Raw genomic sequence first — 13,352 nt, 5'->3', positions numbered from 1 at the left:
AGTATAATGTTAAGATTAGCCAAAGTGGGTTGTTAAAAAAATTATTATAAATATATAACCCGTGAATATAATCATGTAAGAAAAGTCAAATATAGGTGAATATATATACCCAATCCTCGCCCGTGACTTACGAAACTCGGTGCTTATTTGACTAATTATTAAGCAATCTATTAGTGTTAGAAATGCAATTCTCTTCTTATCAAATTGACCTAATAAAGTTCAAGTAGGTTCAAAAATTCTCTTTCTATTAAAAAAATCACATAAAGTTTTTCTATTAAATATATACAGGGAGAGAGAAAGTTAGATAGAAGAACCTGGTATTATTCACAAGTAGCGGTACCTTAAACACATAAATACATTCATTTGATGCATATGATATTATCAAATTTTAAAATTGTATAAACTAATAATACTATACCATAATTTTATATTTATTTCACACAAAGTATAAGAATAAAATAATTATAAAAGTATACATTTTTGTATTTCTAAAAAAAAATATTAAATAAATATAAAAAATTTAAGTGTGTTAAAAGATATTTTTTAATTTTAAATTATATATTTCGATAATCTAAAAATTCAATAAAAATAAGTTTCTTAACGTGTGTTAAATGAATTGAATGTTAAAAACTAAAACTATTTCAAAGTATTATATATTATTGCTAACAAATTACATCAACTACATTGGAAAAGAAAAAAACACTTATCTTTTCTTTCTTTCATTCATTTCAAACCACCATGATTTTATGATAATGATTTCCATAACCCTCTACAATTTATTCATAGTATAATGATTTTGGATTTGGCCATAAGCTTTAAATTGCTTCCAATACCCAATGAAAGAAGCAAGAAAGAGATTGATTACACAGCACAAGCATCCCTTTCTGACATTGAAGCGGTCACCAATTTAGTCATCTGTTCACACTTCACACAATCGCACTCCAACATTCCAACACTTGTTTCATTCTTTATATTTTAATTGGTGTCTATCTAGAGTTTCCGATTACCACAATACTACAATTTCTGAAAGATAATTTTTTGTAGATTTTGTGATTATCCACGGTAATTTCTTTATACCCTTTGAATTTTTCCAAGTTCAATTTTAGTTTTCTATATATTTTTTTGTCTGTTTTATAGTTTCTCTAATTTTAAAATGTATTACTTTTAGTCTTTTGAGTGGTTTTGATAATGTTTTATGCAGAAAATGTTTTAACCCTCTTTAAAAAAGAAAAATGTTATATTTCAGACTAAAGAGAAAAATATACAGAACTTACAATTATATTTTTAATTGAATATATTTTGAGTCTCAAATTATTTGAATATAAAATTGAAATTCTGTATGAAAATTTGATACAATGATTCTTAAATTATAAAAATAAATATTTAATTTAATTTTATAAAACTTTTTAACGTTTTGATTGATGTTTTAAATTAAGGTTTAAACTCTTTATATCATTAACATATTTTAACTTAAACATAAATTTCAAACAGTATTTAACAAGTAGAAAGTATGAATTAAGAAATTATGTTTATTTCAATTTAAAAATTAAAATATATCAAAATTTTAAATTAATGATAAATTCTAATTTTATATTAAGATTAGAGACTAAAAGTATGTTTAATATATTTTTAGGAGACTATAGGATTAGTACGTAGCGTATAAAGTAGAATCTCTTTGATGTTTCATGTTCCATGTCCCAAGTATGTCCATTTCATCCATAACACCACTTGTTTTCAATTTACTTTTTTAATTTCTTGTTTCTGTGTTTTAGGTTTTTGTTACTCTACTTGTTTTTATGTAAAAGTTTTAATTTCGTTAAGAAGATGGTTCACGGATACTGAATTTAGAATGTTAGACACTCAATATAATCCAACACACAGAAAAAACAAGAAGGTCTACTGTACGTGATTAAACAACAATTATATTAATTAAAATTGTCAAAATCATAAAAGACTTTTAAATTATGCTCATCAACGACACATCGTCAACACAGTCAAATTACAACATCATTAAAAACAACTTCCCAGTCAAATTAGTAAAATTTAAATTATATTTAAATATTAAAAAAAGAATCTTTTTCATATAAAAATGTATTTTATTTTAAGAAATGTTAAATAATTTTTTTTAATTTATTTTGTTCTATAAATCTATACTAGATTTATCTGTATTAATGTGTCTATGTTTTTAAGATTTATTCTTTAAATAATTTTTTAAAACTAAAATAATTATTTTATCCTATAATAGTTTACTTAAATTTTACTATTTTTAAAGTAAAATAATTGTATTATCGATTTGTCCATAACTATTTATTTAACTTTAACCTTTTCCAGATAAATAAACTACCCACTCTTCCCTAATTCTTCCTAATTTTTTTGGCTGGTAAGATCTTGTCACTTTCCTGTTGTAACAAATCCACCTATGCACAGTTAATCTCTATTGTAGTAGTTTCTTCTCTTGTGTATAAAAGGGAGAAGCAGAAGAAAGAAATGACAGAGAAAAAAGAACAAGAATTAAGAGAAAGAAGAGAGAATTACAAAACCACAGGTCAGCTTCTTTTTATCTACAAGATGTTTTGTGTTGTCCTATGATAAACATTATCTATTAGAACATGTTTCATTGATTTTTCTACATAAATTATGATAACGACTCTTTTTTATTTTTGAATTATTTTCATTTCCTGTCTGTTGCAACTATGAATCATTTTTTATTGCTAATTTAATGTGAATATATTTGAATTTAATTTGAAATTTGAAAGTTTTGATGTGACTGTTATTATTGAAAATTTATTAGATTCCATAATTTATTGTACTCCATAAAAACGTACATTAGGTAAATACAAAATGAGGTGTATAATTAATTATGTATATGCCTAAAGTCTTAATGGATTATACCTTTCTAACACCATCCTTCTTGATAAAAGTCCACTTCAATATTTTATTAATCTAAACAGAAGAAAAATCATAAAATTATTATGAAAAATAGTTCTGATAAAAACATTTTAGTATTTGTAATTATATATATATAAAAAAAAACGTTAATGTTTATATTATTGATGTAGTTTTATATTAATAATGTTTTTCTTTCTTATAAATAAATATTAAAAAGGTAAATTAAAGTTATATAAAAATATAAAATTATATATGACATTTAATAATTTTTTAAATCTATGCACTTTTATGGAATGTTATTAATAAATGAATTTCAATATTGTTTTTAATTTTGTGAATTGATTAATTAATCTTTGAATTTTAATTCATACCTAATTTTATTAAAATTAAATTAAAATATGTTTGTAATTTCCTCTTTTTAACCTGCACCTTTATCCAAAGAATTGATAAATGTTGGTATTGAATAATTTTCTGTTGTTCTCTGGTGCGAGTGAATATGAGTGATGATTTTACCTTACAACTGCTTGCTGTGTCTACTTTCCATTTATAGTGGTAGAATCACTGGAGGGAGAGAAAACTCAAACAAAATTATATGAATAGTTTTTGTTCTCTACTTTGATCTCCTCTCTGTAATGCTAATGTATTCTTCACTTCTCCCAAACTTATAGCTAACGAAGTTACTCAGCAAAATATCATGGATGTTCCAATCAAATATCCAGGCAAGCTCACCCTTAGGGTGGTTCTCACTTGCATCATGGCGGCTACTGGTGGCTTGATTTTTGGTTATGACCATGGCGTTTCAGGTAAATCCTGTACTTCACATTCGTTTAAAAATTCTTCCTTTGATGCAAATTTTGATTACCCATTTTGTCCCTGTTTCAATCTGAAATGAGGTTTCATATCTGGGATTTCAATGCATTATTATCCTGAGATTGGTGTGTGATCGAGAGAGTTTTTAACTTAATGTTGATGATATTTACTATTGAAGAGTATTAACCGTCGTGTTCTGTTTCAATATTGAAAACAACATAGCTGATGCATATTTTGTGATTGATAAAATTCGTGATGTGGGATTTTTGTTGTGTTTGTTTCAAAGGTGGAGTGACCTCCATGGATTCTTTCCTGATGAAATTCTTCCCATCTGTATATGAAAAAGAGTCGAATCTGAAGCCTTCTTCAAATCAGTACTGCAAGTTCAACAGTCAGATACTGACACTGTTCACATCTTCCCTTTATGTGAGTGCCCTTATAGCGGGTCTTGGGGCATCCTTCATAACCAGAATGTTCGGTAGGCGTTCAACTATGATTACGGGTGGAATATTCTTCGTGGCAGGTGCATTACTTAATGGATTTGCTGTGAACATTTGGATGCTTATTTTTGGCAGGTTGCTGCTTGGTTTTGGCATTGGATGTGCCAATCAGGTATACCCTTTTCTTTCAAATTTAATTTTATGCTTGTAAAATGATTTCACAGGAGATCATGCTAGGAGTAAATTTTAAGACAATTATGTTAAAATTTGATTGGTTGAGAGTAAAAACCCAAAATCCCTTTACACATGAAAGTACAGTAATCCATCAATTGGAAATAATACTGGGTTGGTTTGCTCTGTCACTGCCAATTGATGACTTTTAAGATGCTTATTATAAAATTATCATAAAATAATAATTTCTTATTGGTTTACAAAAGACTCTTGCTGTATGTTTTCTAATTACTCTTGATGTATGTTTTCTTATTGGCTTTGATTATACTTCTTTCTTGCTAACCAATAATCATTTGTATTTTCAGTCAGTTCCAATCTATGTATCAGAGATGGCCCCTTTTAAGTACCGTGGAGCTCTAAATATGTGCTTCCAGTTGTCAATCACTATAGGCATATTTGTGGCAAATTTGTTCAACTACTACTTTGCTAAGATAATGAATGGTCAGGGATGGCGCCTAAGCTTAGGGCTTGGTGCAGTTCCAGCTATCATTTTTGTTATAGGCTCATTTTGCCTTCCTGATTCACCAAACTCCCTTGTGGAACGTGGCTGTCTTGAAGAGGCCAAAAGGGAGCTTGTGAAAATTCGCGGTACAACAGAAATTGATGCAGAATTCAAGGACATACTTGCTGCTAGTGAAGCCTCACAAAGTGTGAAACATCCTTGGAGAACCTTGATGGAGAGAAAGTATAGACCACAGCTTGTGTTTGCCATATGCATTCCCTTCTTCCAACAGTTCACCGGCCTGAATGTGATCACATTCTATGCTCCTATTTTGTTCAGAACAATTGGTTTTGGAAGCACTGCTTCTCTTATGTCTGCAGTGATCATTGGTAGCTTTAAACCTGTTTCAACTTTGGTTTCAATTCTTGTGGTAGACAAATTTGGAAGACGCACCCTTTTCCTTGAAGGTGGTGTTCAAATGTTGCTTTGCCAGGTACCTGTTTCAAACTCAAAGTGAAATTTTGGATTTACATTACATGTTTCAAACTCAACTAGGATGCTAGCTTAACCTAATTTAAGATATATGTTCGCATGTTTGATCTAAGGTTGATTAATTTTGAGTTATAGCAATTTTAATAGTTTGTCTTGAATAACTTTTTTTACTAACTTGATTTTAGAAGAAAAACATCAAAACATAAATCTTTTCACTTAGAAATTATCAATTTCATTAAAAATGTATCTGTTAAACACTCACCCAAACTAAACATTTTTCATTTCATTGATTTGGTTAGTTTTTAATTAGTATGTTTTGACCACAGATCGTCATGACAATTGCAATTGCGGTTGCATTTGGAACACATGGAAACCCAGGAACATTGCCAAAGTGGTATGCAATTGTGGTTGTGGGGATCATATGCGTCTATGTTTCAGGTTATGCTTGGTCATGGGGTCCTCTAGGCTGGTTGGTACCAAGTGAAATCTTTCCTCTTGAAATTAGACCTGCTGCACAGAGCATCACAGTTGCTGTCAACATGATTAGCACTTTCTTCATAGCCCAATTCTTCACATTAATGCTGTGTCACATGAAATTCGGTTTGTTCATCTTCTTCGGGTTCTTTGTGGTGATCATGACCATATTCATCTACAAGTTATTTCCAGAGACAAAGGGTATCCCACTCGAGGAAATGAGTACGATTTGGCAGAAACACCCCATCTGGAGCAAATTTTTGGAGTCAGACAGCACGATCCAAAACGACAAGGCGAACTCCAAATGTTGAATATTTGTTCTTTGTTGGTCTTGGTCTTTTATTTATGCAAGTCAGTGTTAACTCGATTTCTTGTCCTTTTCTTATGATGCTTCATTGTACATGATAATATTTAAGATGGAGTTTCCACCTTGTATATTGCAAAGGAATTTAACAATTGGTCATCTCCTTCATTAGACGTAGAACTATAATCAAGTTACATGTCATAGTGAAAGTTCAAATGGCGTGTGAAATCTGGTTTTATGTGGAAGCTTCAGGGTTTGGATGGACTGTCATTTGTACGCTATTAGCGTGTCACTGGTTCAGTGATTCTGATTCAGCATCAATCTCACTAACTTGCCAATAACCATGTATGACAAAAAATTTCTGTACCCACATATACGTGGGAAATAAAAATCCCTAATGATATTTTAATCGATACCTTGACGTCATTAATACAAATATTTTAATAGGGAATATTGAAAGGATATGGACATTATAGTATTCAATCCAAAATTATTGAATTTGACATAAATAGTAATTATTTGAACATCATTTAAAATTTAATTATACATACATTTTATTTATTTAGACTCATCGAATTTTTTTTTATAAGTTTATTTTTTAAATACTTAAAATTTAATACTTTCCTGCACCCATTTTGTCTTCCTGGACCCTTAACTTTTAAAATACTCTTTACCCTTTTGAAATCTTATTAGAAAAAGAATTGAAGCCCCTTATTTGATCAAGCTCAAGAGATCATTCGACATATCCCACATTTTTTTAAAATTTCAAAATTGTTCCTATATTTTAAAAAAACTTACACCTCCTTTTTTTTTCTTCAACAAATTTCAAAATTCATTAAAAATAAATTCTTTCAAAAAATTTTGAGATTCGTTGAAGGATTTTCTAAGCCTTCAACGAATTTCAAAGTCTGTTGAAGTTTTCGGAAAATTCTTCAACGAATTTCAAAATCTGTTGAAGAATTTTTTTTTCAACGAATTTTGACATCCGTTAAAATTTTTTTTTAAAACAAATTTCGATATTTGTTGAAGAATTTTTTGAATGCTTCAACGAATTTCGAAATTTGTTAAAGAAGGATATTTTTAGAATGTGAGGGTGTAGAAAGAAAAGTGGGGAGGTGCAGGAAGTAACACTCAAAGAGCAATGATCAAGCCCTTGAAGTTCAATAGTCCTTTATTTCCCCATGCATTAGTTTTTTCCAAGAGATCCACATATGAGATCTCATATTAGGCTATTTCATTCCGCATGTCTAATAATTTATCATTACATCTCCAAAATTTTTGAAAATTCCAAATTATCTTTTGCAATTCAAAAAATCATATACCCCACTTTTTATACTTTATCGAATTTCAAAATTTTATAAAGAATTTTTTTCTTTATCGAATTTCGAAATTTTATGTAGGATTTTTCATTTTCTTTATCAGATTTCAAAATATGATGAAAGAAAAATTCTTCATCGGATTTTAAAATCCAATAAAGAAAAAATCATTTATCGAATTTCGAAATCCGATAAAAAAATATAGGATGAAATATTTGGAGATGTAGGGTGAAACAATCCTCATATTATGTTTATGCTATGTAACCCATCCATTTGGTGCTTTCACTACTTAATTTGAAGTTATTCATTTAGCCCACATTGTTTTAATTTTGACAACACTTATTTTAGATAGTTTACTCATATTTTTAAAGCAACACTTAAAAAAAACGAGACCTAAACATTAACGCTTTATTAATCGTGACCTATAATATTGCCTTTTTTTACGTTTAAGCAACAATTATATACTCAGGGACAAGTTTAGTGCTGACTAAGAAAAAAATATTGTAATTTTATCATATAAATCGTCCGGTCAACATGCTCGGCACATGATCGGTCAGTCAACCCTCAACAAAATGTTTTTTTGGAACCTTAAAAGCAATGTTGATCGTTTAGTCTCATTCCTACAGACGACCGTTCGGTCATAAACTGATTACAGGTAGAAACACAAGCTCAATATGATTAACAAAATAAAGCATATTTATGAGTCATTGGGTCGCAATTGAGTCAATTCTAATCAAAAGCTCATTTTAAAACCTATAAATACAAAAGAAAGGTAAGAACGTAGGTGATTGCATTTATTAGACATTTAAGATTTAACTGTAATAATCGAATGATGTAATTAACTAACTTGAGTGTCAGAGTACCTTTGACAGATACACATCCGCTCAGTTTGGACTTTGAAAATGCAAAGAATAGAAAAAACATTGCAAGAAGAGCTACCATTAGAACATAGTAAGATAACATAAAGTGTGAAGGAGTAACTCCCAACCCTATAATCCTAACCAGTAATGTGTATAGCTTTTGAATGCATCTTCTAACTACATGGTTGCCCTAGTCTTGACACTAACATTTTGAGCTTCTTGAGACTCATATGGTTTTAAGAGCTTGTGTTTAATGCTTCTTATGAGTTGTATGCTCTTTGTGTCTAAAGATATGTGTGTATTTGTTGCCTTAAGTTTTCTATGCATCTAGAAACATACTAAATTGTTTGGTTGGAATGGATTTGATTGTATAAACATGTAAGTTAATTTATTTGTATATCAATAAACAAAATTGTATTTTTTTCTTGTCATCAATCATGAGTGAATTTTTTATGTCTTAATAAAGTAAAACAAATAAGTGAATCATATCTCAATGTTAAAAAAAAGTATAATTTATTCAAACTTATAAAATATTAATTCATGTTTGTCACTAAAATTTATTTAACGCTTCTTTTAAAATATTGGTTTAATATTAAACTGATTTTAGAAATATCTCTTACTTGTGTCAAGAATTCCTTATATTATTTCTTCTTGTAAAATTCAAACATAGGAAGTTTTACCATCTCTTAAGGTTATTAAGTTATTTGATGACTTTTAAGAGGATGTAATTTATTTAAACTTAGAAATAATAATTCATGTTTGTTACTAAAATTTATTCAACTCTTCTTTTAAAATATTGGCCTAATATTAACTCGAATAATTTTAGAGTAAAATTTAAAATTCTTAAAATCATAATATTATTGTGAAAATCCAGTTATATAATATTGAATTAATAAAATAAACCACGAAATAAAGTAAACCTAGTTACAATTTTTCTAAAATTTAAAGCACAAAACTTTAGATAAACCATGAATGTTGTCTACTCTCACGTCTCTATCATGCATCTGGAGCATTTGCAACATCCCCTGCTCCCGTATAACCAATGTCATACGATCATCGCAAGACAAACACAAAAAAATATGGGTAAACTACCATTAACATAACCAATAACCATAATATATACACAGCAAGTAAGCACAACTTAATAACAAATCGTCATTTAAGTGTTATCTTTACTAACATAAACATTTATAAACCATGATCATTGCCAACATCCTTATCAATCATATCATAACGATACTATCAATGTTATCCTTATCAACACCGTCTCCAAACACATCATCATCACGAATCCCAAACCTCATCATGAAGGACCTTGGTCTATCTCCTGTACCTAACATAACATTTGTAGCCTCCCCACACAGAATCGAACCATATCACTTGTAGCTTCCCCATACAGGCTTGTACCATACCACCTATAGCTTTTCCATACAGGTTCGTTCGAGTCGTCCCGTCCTCATGGCCAAAGGACTTGTTTCCTTGTTCCGCAAGGACTTACGAGTAAAAATGTCGACACATCGTGCACCGAGTACTATACTTAACAACGAGTCGGAGATTAGGCAAAATATCTTTCCTCGCATACAAAGAAGGTACAACACTCGAACATCACTCTCTTTTAGCACACAAGGCCAAAGAGAACTCTTATCTTGTATCACACGATAGATAGTCCAAACTCAAGATTTATAGTTATAGGATATGCACGTCCTTCTCTTCAAGTGTATACCATTAACAAGACCTCAACTTCACCCTTAAGGTATTAAAATTCGTAACTTATCTATGCATCTTCACCTATTGGTTTTAAGTTTCACATTCATATAAAGTCAACCAAACAACAATCTGTAGGAAAACTAAATACTATCTACACCCTTTTTTCATCATTTAACATATAAAGTTTCATCCATATCCCATGTGAGTCTAATATGGACCCCTTATGAATTCCACTCAAACAATATGTCACAAAATATATCACTCAACATCAAGACAAAAGCCAAATCATTTATTAATTCAATTACTCTTGTAACTCCATTATTTCCTTTTTAAGCCCAATTAATTTTATTTCCAATTTCATTCTCATTATTTTAAGGACAAAATGAAACACATATATTACTCAACACAAACACGTATGGACATGTAAGGAAATCATGAAACAAAACAGACTTAGATAAAGGACACTTATATCTTGAACCATGAATGAAAGTCATGTTCTTGATCCACAAAGGATGCAACATTTGCTACTGATACCAAATGAGGGAAAATAGCTTGCTCAAAAACCAAATGATGGAAATGGACCACGAAACTCGTCACTGAACTACAAAATTGACACCAATGATGGAACATGACCCAAAAGATGGTACAAGACCCATATGAAGGAACAAGCTTTGGTGCCAAATGATGGAAACTCACTTCACAAAGTTGAAGGAGACTCCATGGATATGATGCATTTGGATGTAGGAGTGATGAGTCATTATTTTCTACTATTCACTTAGCTTTTTTCACCCAATTGTATTAATGAATTGTGCTTAATTCTCCATTATTGTCTCATTTTTACTATTTGGGCTTAATTTCAAGAATAATTCTTATTTTCATTAATTTGAATTATTTGGGCTTAATTATTTCAATTACTATTTGCAGGAAACTCATTGTTTGAAAGGTTGAAAAAAGGTTTGAACGTATTGCTCTTGACCGAACGGTCTATCAAAGGCCTAACCGAACGGCCTGTCAAAGATTGACCAAACAACTGCTAAGAAGCTCCATTGAATGGCCGAGCACTACAAAATTGAACGGTCTGCCCATGTCACTACCGAACGGTCAGCTAGAGCCTGCACCAAATGACCAAGCATCACAGAACCGAACGACAAAGACTTAGTGCATGAGAATACTTGTACCGAACGGTCTGCTGAAGGATTGGTCGAACGGTCTGTGGAACCCGAGCTCAACTGATTGAACCGTACGACATAGCCTTAGTGCATGAGTTTCCCTGAACCAAACGGTTTGTTGAAGTCTGCACCGCACACCAGTGAGCTAACCTGCGGAGCACTGTTTCACCGAGCGGCAAAACGTTCATTGCATGAGAATGCATATGTTGAGCGGCCTGTAAACGCCTACACTGAACGATCTGTGGAAGCATATACGAATGGTCGGTGTAAGCCGAGCTCAACTGTTGAACCAAACAATATCTGTTAATCCTTGCACCAAACAGCCTGAGCCCTTAATGACCGAACGGTCAGATGCAGTAACCTGAGAAAGTAGTGTTGGAAGCACATTCTAGGACTTCAAGAGGATGCCTACATCAATAGTGTAGTTAATTTCATTTTAGAAAGTCATTGGGTCAAACCTTAGGACTTTGGGCCCAATTGTAGGTTATTTTGTAGGACAAGCCCATTAGAAGGGCCTTTTGGTCTTTTGGGTTGTATAAAACCCTAAAAGCATATTTCATTAAGCTCCCAGCCGCCACTTAATTTCTATTCTTGGGGAGCGTCTTCTTCTTCCACCCCTTTGGGGAGGTTAGGTTTTGCTTTCATTTCCATTCTCATGTATTGAATCTTGTTTACTTTGCAATTTAAGAATTGAAATCGTTGCAGTTCGTTTAATTTTACGGTCCATTCTCGTTTTCAATAGTTGTGCTACATTTTCTGCATTTTACTGTTCATCTTCATCCTCTTTGTTGTTCACTACTGCAATCCAGTTTTTACTATTCCTTTTTCGTTTCAGCACTTACATTCACGTTTCTGTTTAATGTTCTCGTTCCATTTTCCTCTTTTGGTTTATGTTCTGGTGTGATTTTCGTTTCTGGATGTTATGTTGCTTTTATGCTCGTTTTCCAATTCAGTTGCATTTAATTATGTTCACATTTCAATTCTGCACATTTACTATTTCTGCCTTTACTGCATATTGTTCGGTTTTTCATTGCTACCATTAGGTCTGTCATGACCGAACGACTCTTTCGTCCTTGCTTATGTTTACCGTTCGGTCCATCTTTATGACTGTTCGGGTTTTATTTGTGTTGTTCAATTTTACTTTTACCATTCGACTTTAGTCTGCATTTCCATTTTACTGCTTTAATACCGATCGGTCTCCAACACGCTTGTTGTTAGAGCCGATCAGCCTTGTTAATAGAACTGTTCGGCCTTGTGAAGAACCGTACGGTCTTCATGTTTTCCAAATTTAATTTAATGCTTTCAATTCTGTTTAGTTATATTTAATTTCATGCTTTAAGTTCAAGTCCAATTGCATTCAAAAACACTTTCAACCCCCCCCCCCCCACTGCATGTTTGACCTAAGTCTCGAACCACATTTGGTCCTCGAGAGACGACCTAGGACTCACTTCCTAATCTATACTGCATTTTTATTGCACATCAAATTTGTATGGGGTGTGACCTCCCATCAAGAAGCTTGAAATAATGAATGAGAATGTGTTTGGAGAGTGGTTTAAATGTGTGTCTTGAAGAAGATTAGGTCAATCCTCAAGGAAAATGTTTGGCAAAAGTCGATAAGACGATTATCCTAGTGAACTTACAAAAAGAGAGAAATGCAAACTTGGCATAATTTCTCTATTATTTCCAAGTTGAATTTATAATGCTTAAGCTCTCCTATTTATAGACGGGGAGAGTGGACCCAACTCTTAAGAAAGAAGAAAGAAAGAGATAATGAATCTAAAATAGAAAAGCTCTAGATCTTTCCTTAAGAGTGACTATTACATGTACCTTTGAAACTAAATAATTAAATAAAAAATGTTCTTAGTTAGTTTCAAATGCATACACCTTTAGAAGATGCCTAGACCCACAAGCAATGTTTTAATATTACTTGAGGCCTAAGGTAGTCCAAAAAATCACTTAGCTTCCCTAATCACTCAAGAGTTACATTGGAAAGTCAAAACTGCAATTTCTGCAGAAAGTTGTCTATTTTAATCGATTATGGCACTTGCATAATCAATTAAATTAGAAAACTACACTCTTCGTAGGATGTTGTTTGTTTTAATCCATTAAGTGATTTACATAATTGATTAAATCAGAGACTTTTCAATAAAAATAGACAAAATACACTCCTAAATAAAATGTAAGCTTAACCCAAATATAAGGCCTAAAGAAAAGACTT

The 13,352-nt window shown here is 31.3% G+C and overlaps 1 protein-coding gene across 1 annotated transcript; it reads left to right on the top strand.

Annotated features, from left to right (window-relative positions):
- Positions 1-3,364: 3,364 nt before the first annotated feature.
- Positions 3,365-6,327, top strand: LOC124849136 (sugar transport protein 1-like). The gene is made up of 4 exons (XM_047327011.2): positions 3,365-3,692; positions 3,986-4,311; positions 4,676-5,305; positions 5,631-6,327. The coding sequence occupies exons 1-4, from the start codon at positions 3,584-3,586 to the stop codon at positions 6,087-6,089; spliced, it is 1,524 nt and encodes a 507-aa protein (XP_047182967.2). The 5' UTR covers positions 3,365-3,583; the 3' UTR covers positions 6,090-6,327.
- The last annotated feature ends 7,025 nt before the right edge of the window (positions 6,328-13,352 follow it).

Source organism: Vigna umbellata, chromosome 3 (genome assembly GCF_029865625.1).
Source record: "Vigna umbellata cultivar VRB3 chromosome 3, Vumbellata_1.0, whole genome shotgun sequence".
Classification (NCBI taxonomy): Eukaryota; Viridiplantae; Streptophyta; class Magnoliopsida; order Fabales; family Fabaceae; genus Vigna; species Vigna umbellata.
This window is presented reverse-complemented; position numbering and strand designations above follow the sequence as displayed.